We start from the raw sequence: 11,314 nt of genomic DNA, 5'->3' as shown, positions 1-11,314 counted from the left end.
CGCTTGGACATGATTGGACTGCTCCGTCCAATCAATGCAGCTCCCCCATGCTAGGCCTCGGTGTCAGGTAGACTTGCCTTATCAGCTCGGATCGCGCTGTTTCTCAATCCACGTGTTCTCCCTTGTGCTTTTGATAGTCAATATGGCAAGCTTGCGGCTGTCTTATCTGCAGCAAACACACTACGATTGATTGTGTGAACGTTGCGATAGTATGACCATGTCGTGATGTTCGGGCCGCAGCAAGTATAATACCTAATCTAGATCATGCAACACCTAACAGCGGCCTGACTTACGATTTTTCGTACTCATATTCTTTCCCATTTCAATGGTAGCTTCATCGTGGACCGCGATGTCGCTGTTTCCAGGTGTAGAAACGCGGAGCCCCTGGTGGTTTTCGCAAACAGGCAACACCCTCCAGTGCATCAACCCCCTGAGACTCCTATAGAAGACACACTGGTCCAGGGACATAAGGCTCCCGACTCAAACCGCAACTGGCAATTCGTTGTCAGGAAGTGTATCCAGACCTACCTTTCGGTTCATTGGTTAGCGGTGCCTCTATCCATTCCGTAGATATGGTCATAAAGGTGCTTTGTTACTTCCCTCCAACGCGGCCCACGACCAAGACGGGTACGTCGATGTGGGAGCTCGGTCAAGCCGCAATATTTACCCTGGCTTGCGACTCTGCCAGGAGCAGGCGAACAGTCATACCACTATGTCGGATTTGTGTGAACAGGGTTTGCCGAGCAAATCGCCCAAGGGGCCGGGCGAAGCCCTCGTCCCCAGGGGCCAGGATGTTCATCGACAACGCGACACTTGAACAGACCGGTGCACTAGTTCAAGTTGATCAAATGAGCTACCATCATACATGAGCCAGGGGGAAGAAGACTGAGATGATAGCAAGCACCCTCCCAGGGGGGCACAAGACTAACCGGGACTCTTTGCTGTACCCCCTTTGGCAAGTGTTTTTCACTGGCCCTTGGTAACTCACAGATTCAAAGTTTATCTTTCTGGGAGAGCGAGCTGACATTTGTCCCATCCATCTCGATATTTCCTGTTATCCTGCCAGCTGAATGCTCTAAGACCTCCGGATTCGGCCGGCACCCTTCCGCTGCGTATATAGGTAGATATTGACGTAGCATCAGTCGGTATGCTCAGGCCAGCACTGCGTGGTGTAACTCAAAGTCACCTGAAACAAGCATATACTAATCTTCCTGTTCGCAGCTACTCGACTATGCACATGTGCGTGCTGTGTTACATCGTATGTGGCGCAGTTGTTGAACGCAGCCGAAGGCAGAAAAGTAGCGGAGATAGCCTCAGTATGAATTTCTCGATCATGATAATGTATAGCCAATAACACCATGAAGCAGGAAGGGAATTCTCCGTAGTCCACTTATAGGACGTACAAGTGACTATATACTAGGTTGGACGGGTGTAACTATCTATACCCGTCCGAATCTGGGTACACCAATCTCTCGGTACTCATGGATGCTCAGCTGTTCAATGGCTGTTCCTACTCTTATGCCGTTTTACAATATCATGTTTGCTTTTCCTTTGCTTTGACACACGGAGACTTGGGTCCGCATCTGGCTCTTTCTAAATGAGTACATCGAACCGCACAGCCTAGTTCCTATAGCAGCCACAGAACCCCCTATTGAGTATACTCTGAAGTGATTTTTATTTGCAAGCTACTCGCCATCAGATTGCGAAAGTGTACAACTGGGGTTGTCCCTCTGGTTGACATTCGTAGGCTTAGGACAGAACATGTTGGATTCAGCTTGTTTAATAGTGAATGCCGTAGAATGTTGCTTTTCGTAGTATTTTTTTATAGGAGGCTGAAGGGGGTCGATTGGATGCTCCTTCGGGAGTATTGATGATGTTAGTAACCACAAATCCTTGTTTATACTGCGCAAAGTCATCAACCGTATCGTCGGTCGATGCTTTTCGAATCATCCATCATCTTCGGCCTTGTCTCAATGGGATTGCTTGAATTGCGGCCGTTCGGTTGAGATACTTCATCTATACTTCCCCGTTGAGTACTGCATGGCACGGTGTGCAAATACGCATGTACCCCTTGCCTGGCGGCGTCTTGGCTAAGTAGGGGCAATGCAAGCTACCAACGTCTATACATTGTCATATCTCACACACGCACTCTAGTTGGCTAGGTACGTACTCAATCAGGCGAACAGCTCGGGAATAGAATGGGCAGCAAGCTGCATCCTCCAACGTCCACCACTCAATCGAGGGACACCCTCGGCCACTGCATCCTGCAGCTGCAATGTGAGAGGGCAGCTGGCAGACCGCCCAACCGCCGGCCCACTACTTTCCTGCATTGTGACGGAGACGGAGACGGAGGGTAGTGTTTTTTTTTGTTTGGGCAAACCAGAAACCATCGTGTACCAAGTCACTGTGGGCGACATGTGAAGATTGTCATCATAGCGGTTCAATAGTCTATTCCTTTGTCATTTTGTATCCTGTACGACGACGTAACTCTGCATACCCGAGGTCCTCAATCGGAAAATAAACGACGATCGGGGGAGCAAGGGCAGGCACAGTCGTCCCGAGATCACGATACTTGGTAACCTCCTCCAGCAGGGTGTGATAGGTAAGCTTGAGAGGAGACCCTGGCAGGTTTAAAGTGGGATGGGATGTGCCTCAAGGTGCGTCCCGGATATGTGGAACTGGATGAAAGTGCCTACATACGGCACGGTACGGAATAAGAAAACAAGTGCTTGTGCCAAGGGGTGACTGAGATAAGACCGTGCAATGTAATTTGAGTATTAATAGCTTCTTCTTATTACGGGTGATATCATAAACGGTCAAAAAGTCCGATCTCAAAGTTGCAGTCAAGTGTCAATCAGCATGTCAGGAGGACGCGCCGCCGTGGACTGGGGAGGATGTTTAGAAGATTACTTGATTGACGCCCGGACACGCCCAAACTCCTTCGCACTCCACCGCCGTACATTAGAATCGTCGAGAATCGGGGCGGGTTGAGTGTGATGTCCATAACGCCGGCCAGCCTACAACCAATCCCTTTTCCATACGGGGGTCAGGTACGGATGCGCCCCTCAACGGTCGGTCAACCCCTCCAGCCACCCAGCATGTGCCACCTACCACCCCTCTCCCTCATATGGGTATGGCATTCGATAGGGAGTTCCCCGTATTGACAGGGAAGGCTAGCACACTGCAGTAGAGCACGGTCACGGTAAGTATTAAGTCAAGTGTCACGCTTCGCGTCGAGTTGCAAGCTGCAGATGGAGGTATGAAAGGCGAGTTCGCGGGACTTACTCTTTACCTGTCTGCGTTGCGCAGCAGCAGCACAGTAGTGATGAAGGCCAACAGACGATCTGAGATAAACCATATTAATCCTATGTTTCTCCCAATATTATGAAGGCGGGCAGGATCACGAACCGCAAGACCGACCGTAGTCAGGAAGCCCAATGTCGGGCCTACAACCTTGCACCGGCACGGGTTCTGGTCGGTGCCGCACTGGAAGCACACGACGGGAAACGGGAGGCAATCCATCTTGGCCTGGACTTGTCGCTTGGCTTTACCGTTCCTCCTCTGTCCTGTTTCGTCTCAATCGTCTTGAGTTTAGGTAGGGGGCCAACGAGGTGGCGTTGATAAAGACTTCAAGCCGGTAAAGTACTTGCTGGTGTAGGTGGATGCGTTCGAAACAATCGGGTGCTTGGCACGGAACCCGCGAGTGTCTTGTCTCGACTAAGAAAAAAAGAGTAGTTTCTGGATATCTTCTTCTTCCCAAGACGTAACTTTTACGAAGTAGTTCGTCGCCGCCCATAGGCATATGTCTCATTGATTCCCTTCCATGATAATGGAGAAATGATCGAAAAATGACGTTGGGCTGTACCTTGCATGATGTCACCAATTCTGCCGTCTTGGCGCGAGCCGCATGTCACCCAGCGTAAATGGCTCGCACAGCATGTGTCAATCATGATACGGTTACGTTACTGGTGCCGCGGGGCAGAGCGAGGGGCATGAGAAAGACATAACTCGTGTCCAGTCAATTACTTGGTTCCAGTAACGACAATGTATTACCAATTATTACCAGGACAGGACCTCGGGGCATTGAGTAAACGAACATATCCAGAGTACAGGACAGGAGATACCCCAAGCAGTGAAACCACGTATTCAATGCACGCCAGCATGTACGTGGATCGTCGCCTAGGATACGCTTACCTAGGATAGGCAGTACAAGAGAAAACAAAACCAAAAGCAGCGACTTCCCGAGAAAGGCAAGCCGGCAAGAAAAACGGGCGATCATATGTAAAGGTGCAGGAAACATATGTAAGGCGAGGAATATGAGCATCGAATGCCACCCATATGAAAAGGGTGCAAGTGCGTATGCCTATCAGACCCTACTTGTACATGACCTACAGTTACCTGAGCTAGCCTGCCTGCCTCCTGGGTCTTCTCGCATAATAACTGGACCCCTTTTCTGCAATGTGAAAAAAAAAAAAACACTGCACCACTTCGACGAAAGCGTGGGTGAAGCTGCAGTTTGGTGGTGGTTGGTTGCAGTAGTTTAGTTGATGGTGTAGGTGAACAACCAACGAACAAACCACGACTGAGGTATTGAAAAGTCGGTGACAGACAGCAGCAGTAGTAGGTTATTTTGGGGACGTCGTCTCTCGCCTAACACACGGCGAGCGAGCGCCTAACCAAAACCGACCCCTCCTAAAGCTAGTAGCATTGAAAGACTTACTAGCTGAGGAGAAAAGCCCCCCACTGTTCGCTCGCTCGCAAACCGGTCGGCAGTGGGCAGGGCAGAAAAGCGTGCTAGGAATGACCTTGTTGGAATGCAATGCTGTTCTTTCAGAATCCGAGTGGGTAAAAAAGGGAATCCGGTTTGAGAATCGCATTTGCTTGCTGGCTAGCTCTTTGAGGTAGGGTATCCTGTAATTCCCGCAGTTGGCAAGCGGTTGAATCAATCGGTTAGCTGCCGCCGTCCGTCCGCTGTAGTAGTGAGTGCGGCAGCTAATGGGCTGGCTGGTAGGCACTTCTGCCACCAGAGATCTAGGCACAGCAGAATTCCATTGTCTCCACACGATTGGCAAAATGATCACGAGAAAAATCATGCGGGAAACTTGTTGGGGTAGAAAAGATTTATCAATTTAACCCAATAGCCTCTTTTTAATGCAGAGGAAGATTTAAATGTCTAGGAAAAAGAACAAGCTTCGTATCTGCCGAAGCTGCGCTGTGAACGCCGGGACCTATTCTATGCCGCACCTAACTGTTTAAACCCAAGTATAGATGTCTTTACTTTTTTGTATAGACCGTATCCAATCATTTCCATCGTATAGAGCGTCGTAGTAAATATATGTAAAAGGAAAACCCATTTTTTTTTTTACATGATCGCCGCCGAGTCGTCCTTGTCGCCCTGCACGGGGTTGATGGTCTCGTCGAACTCCATCTTGAAGTCGTCGCCGAGCTCCTTCCGCAGCGCCGTCTGGACGGCCTCGAGCACGTTGGCGAAGACGCCAAAGTTGGCCGGGTTGTTCTCGTCGTTGTCGCCGCCCTGAAAGACGCCGGTGCGGACCAGGCACGTGTTCCAGCCGTACATGTTGCCGCCGATGATGTCCGACGCCGGGTTGTCGCCGACCATGTAAATGTTCTCGGGAAGCTTCTCCTCGCCGTGCAGCTGCTCCATCCACGACGTGATCACCTCGTCGGCGTACTTGTACGTCGCCAGCTCGGGCTTGCCGTACACGACACGCTCCAGGTCCGCGCCCGTCACGGCCTTGTACATGGCCTCGAAGCCAATGCGGAAGGTACCCTGGGACATACGGGGAGTCCAGTACTCGGTGGGGCACAGCATATCACCCTGGGAGAAGTAGATGGGGATGCGCTGCGAGACGGGGTCCTGGGCCATGGTGCCGAGACGGCCGTTCTCGCTGCGGAGCAGGTCCATGATGATCTGCATGTCGGTGGCGTAGTCGCGCGAGTCGGAGTAGACCATGATGGCCTCGATGTTGACCTTGGAGAAGTCACGGGGGCGCGAGGTGGCGCGTTCCTCCTCGGTGAAGGTTCGGTAGGGGCAATGGTGGGGTCCCAAGCGACGATGTCGTTGGGCACGACGATGTCCTTGAAGCCGTACTGCTCGGCCACCTCGCGGCACTTGTAGCCTTCGCCACCGACGACGAGGACGGTGCTGTAGTACTCGGCCAGAGCACTCATGGGGGTGTGGGACTGAATGAACTGCTCGGTGCTGACGGGGTTCTTGAGGATCTTGGACAGCTGCTCGCAGCGAGCCTTCTCAGGCTTGCCGGAGCCGTTGGTCAGGAAGATGTGGGGGATCTTGATGCCAAGCTCGTTGTCACCGTTGAGGATCTCCAGAGCGCGCTTGCCCTCGGGGATCAGGCGGTCACCGTGGACCAAGACACCGTCAATGTCGAAGGCGAAGGCCATGTTCTTTGCCTTCTTCACCTTCTCGGTCTCGATGGTCTGAACCTGGGCAGCCAGCAGAGCACGAGTAGGCTGGATCGGGGGCATACCCGGACGCGCAGGGCGTCCGTCGGTGCCATCGGCAGGGTAGTGCACCGAGGAGAGACGGGATTGCCTCTTAGATCTGGGGATGGGCAGTGATGTGCCGAAGGAGTTGCGGGAGCCGCGACGATCCTTCATGGAAGGGGACATGCTGAGATTGTGCATATACTTCTGAGCCTCGGAGATGGAAGACTTCGTGGCAGGGACCTCAATAGGGCCATCGTCCTGCTCACCAGGGATCGCGAGAGAGCCATGGTGTCCGTTGGCCTGCTCTTGGCCCTCGGCGGGGGAGCGGTGACGTTGACCTCGTTATCCTGAGCGGCTGACATGGTGAGAGTGGATGGGTAGGATGAAGATGTTGGTTCAAACTGTGGCTAGGTTTGGATGATCGTGTCCGAAGAAGTTCGAGGAAAGAGAGTAAGTACTGGCCTGGCAGAATGAAGAGAAGATGATAGATCGATATGATTGAAACCTCTTCTGACGTTAGGCGGGGGAATGCTAAGGGTATTTATTCCCACTATGACGGCAACATTGCACGCATCTCCGTTAACCAGGTGCCAGGACCTCTCTTTGCCCGAATATACTTCCAAGCCGTACTAGTTGAGACCGAGATAAAATTCGTTCATCCATCCGTCCCACTTTGTAACTCCGTACAGTACCACGGTACATGGCAACTGTATGCAGGTAACTTTTTTCGATGTGATAAGATTCCTCCTCGCCGTGCCCCAACATTGAGTGATCACGGAGACTCCATATCGAGGGCTGGCTGGGGCGGATCTCGCGCTTGAACCAAGAATAACTAGTGGCAGGGTACTGGCCAGGACCCTGAAACGACCACGTTGTGATAGCGTTTTGACTCGAACGAACTGGAGGGAGAGGGCAGGCCAGTAGGCCAGCTGGCAGCTAGCCAGCAGCCGTGTATGGTGGCTGTAGCGACTAGCAGTGCACCACCTGCTATCAGGAGCAGGCAGGCATGGCAATGGCAGGCTATTGCAGGCATACGGCTCTACGGCAAGCGACTGTTGAGACGATAAGGATTTGGCGTCCGAGAAGAAGCCGTGGTTAGGCCACCGGGCCCACCGAATCTACTCCGCCGTGAGGATGATTCCGGATGTGTTGATGCAGAGGCTCCGTTTATGTGACATCATTCGGCGGCATGTCCATTAGTGCGCTTGGCCGGTGGGGGTTGTGCCGTGCTGGCTTGACTGGCGTCGATCTTGGCCATGCGAAAGCCCTGCCAGTTGCCAGCCTGCGAGGCCCCTGGCACTGGAAAGACCCTGCGCGATGCAAGGCTTTCTCAGCCTTTTGCCTCACCTTTAACCGGATTGGGCGGTGACAAGCGCTGATCCTAGCGTTTAAGCTTTGAAAAGCTTGACGATGCGCTGCGCTAGGGATACCTCGCCAGCATGTATTCTTAGAGTCCCTTGACTCGCGGTGAGAGAGGCGCAGAGCATCACAGCAAATCAGAAGGCGGTTTCGATCATGCGCCCGGTACATAGGTACAGTAGGACAGTAGGACTTACTGTAGTTGGCACGAGATAAAGTGGTCCGTTAGTCAAGTGTTACTGCCTAAGGGGGGCCCACTTCATCTTGGATTCGAATCAAGAAGAAACGACGACACACTGCGTCAGGAGCCCCACGGCGACCCCTCCATCGACAATAGTCTCACGACATAAGAGTTTTCGCATCGTACGGTAACCGCCTCTCTGGATATGATGTAATGTTTCTCCGTTACCGAGCCGTGAAGTAAATCCTTTTGACCGGCCGATCCTCCCCCTCTATTGCCAGGTTGCAGATAGTCTTTGATTATTCCAATTTGTATCTTTTTGACTCCATTCCCGAGAATCTGACACACCAGCTCTTACCTTACAGCCCAATACCTACCCACCCACAGTCGAAAGCACATACACACACATCACAGCCAACATGACGACCGCCGCCTCCCAGAAGACGTTCAAGCTGAACAACGGCGTGGAAATCCCCGGCCTCGGCTTCGGCACCTTCGCCAGCGAGGGTTCGGCCGGCGAGACCTACAAGGCCGTCACTTGCGCCCTCAAGGTGGGCTACAGGAACCTGGACTGCGCCTGGTTCTACCAGAACGAGGCCGAGGTCGGCGAGGCTGTCCGCGACTTCCTCAAGGAGAACCCCTCCGTCAAGCGCTCCGACATCTTCATCTGCACCAAGGTCTGGAACCACCTCCACGAGCCCGAGGAGGTCAAATGGTCGCTCAACAACTCGCTTGAGAAGTTCGGCCTGGACTACATCGACCTCTTCCTGGTCCACTGGCCCATCGCCGCCGAGAAGGATGACAAGTACATGCCCAAGATTGGTGCCGACGGGAAGTACATCATCAAGAAGGAGCTGACTGAGAACCCTGAGCCGACATGGCGGGCCATGGAGGAGCTCCAAGAGAGCGGCAAGACCCGTGCCATCGGTGTCTCCAACTGGACCATCGAGGGCCTTAAGAAGTTGTTGTCCTTCGCCAAGATCAAGCCGACCGTCAACCAGATCGAGATCCACCCCTTCCTGCCGAACGAGGCACTCGTCAAGTTCTGCCAGGAGAACGACATTCTTCCCGCCGCCTACTCCCCGCTTGGTTCGCAGGATCAGGTCCCCACCACCGGCGAGAAGGTCCGCACCGACAAGACGCTGAACGAGGTGGCCGACCGCAGCGGACACACGCTTGCCCAGGTTATCCTGGCCTGGGGCCTCCGTCGCGGCTACGTCGTGCTCCCCAAGAGCTCTACCCCGTCGCGTATTGAGAGCAACTTCCAGATCCCCGAGCTTTCGGATGCCGACTTCGAGGCGGTCAACGGTGTGGCCAAGGGCCGTCACACTCGATTCGTCAACATGAAGGACACTTTCGGTTACAACGTGTGGCCGGAGGAGTCGGTCGAGGCGGGCACCGCCGCCGCTTAAGCGATTGTCACGCCGGGACCCGATAGCTGCGCACTAGATTGTGACCAGTTGAGATACTACTGGATGGCGTCGGCTTTTTTTTCTTCGAACGCGACGCAGCCAACAGCATTAACGTAAATAATGAATAATGACATTAGACCAAAAACTTTCAGGCATCATGAGAATGAGTGATTATCGCAGCGAATTTCAAGTCAAGGAAGTATTAAGGCGTAGACGTCATTTGGTCATTTGGAATGGGAGTTTGATTCGAAAGGAGGTTGAGGGAATCGTGGGATTTCTTTTTTAATCTCTGATAATTTTCCTGGCTCCGAAATTCCCGGGTGATTACTGGCTAAAGACGGCACTCGTTAAGGCTCTATCCACCCAAGCCAAGCCCCACACGCTGGTTTGGGGCTGGTGAACAGCGCCTGAACGCTGAACACAATCTCGTGGTTTTTTTCTTTGGCCTTTTTACCTTTTGAATCGCCTATCGGCTAGCCTTTCATTTGCTGTCGTAACCGTTGCACTTGATTACCCTTAAATTAGAAACCCGAAATCTATAAGGACCAAGTGCTCCGACACCCAAAGTCCAGCCTCGCATCACAAGTAATTTATCGTGGACTAATAACCGATCTCAATGCCTTATGACGACGTAGAACCATAGGATGAAAATAACCATGTGGCACGGTGACCATTGTGGCATGGAACCGTTGGACGCCCTCGGCTGGACAGGCGGTAGGGGTAGGTGGCCGGCAGCTCGGGTAGAAAAAAGAAGTAGAGCCACTCGGCCTTGGGCAGGTTAATTGTCGCCGAGCCTTGCTGTAGTTGCAATGGACTCGCTGATTTGTGCTGTCACTTGTGGGCTGTTGAGGCCGTGATCGTCATGGTTGACTCGGGCGGCATTACTACAGCCAGCAGGAACCCCAACTTTTAGAGGGTGATTTCTCATTAACAGTGGGCTCGACGGACCGACTGTTCACCTAGGATTTCTCTCTCTCTTTCGCGCAGCGTCGTCAGCACTAAAGGCCGGCCGGCCGAAATGCGAAGCGCTGGCCAAAGTACAGTACGGTACGGGTATGTACGGTTAAGCAGTACACAGACCCCCCCCCCCCCGGAGCCAATTCCAAGTCGAAATTCGCGACGGGTGCAGCTTGATTATTTATCGATATTTGAAATTAGCCATGGCGTCAACCCGCGTGCCCGTAGGGATATCTCGAGCGAAACCTGCTATATGCGACCCAGGGACTTGGTCGAGGCGCACGCATCTCTTTCAAACCTAAACCGACAGAGGGGTGGCATTGACGTCGCTTTAATGCTACCAGACCATCTCCCACCTGAGCTAGGCTCCCGAGCCACGATATCATGCTCTGATCATCCGTAAATCCCCAGCATAGCATCGCATCGGCGCGGTGGGGTTTGATGCACGAGGATCATGTAGTTGCATGTAGATGTGGTGGTATGTAGCTGGGCTTCAACATCACTTCGGCCTTGGAGGAGGAGACAGGATGGAGCCGGCCAGGGCACTCTCATCACCCGTTCGATCAGGCATCTTCGGCCATCCATGCACCATGTCAGCATCGAGCATCCCGGAAGGCCGTAGAAGCTCTATGCGACAACTACAGCTCTTCCTTCCTGAAGCTCTGCACTGCAGCCAACGGTGATTCATTCGTCTCTCTCTGGCCCTACCTAACGGACAGACTTTCTCAAAGCGGAACCAAATATTGGCTTGGCGGCTGCGACCTTTAGCGCTGGGTGGACCCCTAAAATACCACCACATCCGGCCATTCACGACGGATCCTAATTAACCAAACCCTCCAAAGCCTCCAGCACGGCCCAGCAACAAGCCAACAGGGCGGCATTGGACGCGCAAAACGCAGTCAACCAGGTAAATGAAGTCGCTCATCTTTCGGGATAC

At 53.0% G+C, this 11,314-nt stretch overlaps 3 protein-coding genes across 3 annotated transcripts; 1 reads left to right on the top strand and 2 right to left on the bottom strand.

Annotated features, from left to right (window-relative positions):
- Nucleotides 1-3,214: 3,214 nt before the first annotated feature.
- Nucleotides 3,215-3,522, bottom strand: PG994_008229 (uncharacterized protein; the record flags this gene model as incomplete). The annotated part of the gene is made up of 2 exons (XM_066859638.1): nt 3,215-3,245; nt 3,293-3,522. 2 exons carry the CDS (start codon nt 3,520-3,522, stop codon nt 3,215-3,217), a joined length of 261 nt encoding a protein of 86 aa, XP_066715125.1.
- A 1,840-nt stretch (nt 3,523-5,362) lies between these two features.
- PG994_008228 (uncharacterized protein) lies at nt 5,363-6,830 on the bottom strand (the record flags this gene model as incomplete). The annotated part of the gene is made up of 3 exons (XM_066859637.1): nt 5,363-6,031; nt 6,076-6,780; nt 6,807-6,830. The coding sequence occupies 3 exons, from the start codon at nt 6,828-6,830 to the stop codon at nt 5,363-5,365; spliced, it is 1,398 nt and encodes a 465-aa protein (XP_066715124.1).
- A 1,597-nt stretch (nt 6,831-8,427) lies between these two features.
- Nucleotides 8,428-9,420, top strand: PG994_008227 (uncharacterized protein; the record flags this gene model as incomplete). Its single annotated transcript, XM_066859636.1, has 1 exon — nt 8,428-9,420. The coding sequence occupies one exon, from the start codon at nt 8,428-8,430 to the stop codon at nt 9,418-9,420; it is 993 nt and encodes a 330-aa protein (XP_066715123.1).
- Between the last annotated feature and the right edge of the window lie 1,894 nt (nt 9,421-11,314).

The sequence above is a fragment of the Apiospora phragmitis genome (genome assembly GCF_038363925.1).
Source record: "Apiospora phragmitis strain CBS 135458 chromosome Unknown utg000007l:2111988.0-4706623.0:1.0-2598199.0, whole genome shotgun sequence".
NCBI classification, from domain to species: domain Eukaryota; kingdom Fungi; phylum Ascomycota; class Sordariomycetes; order Amphisphaeriales; family Apiosporaceae; genus Apiospora; species Apiospora phragmitis.
This window is presented reverse-complemented; position numbering and strand designations above follow the sequence as displayed.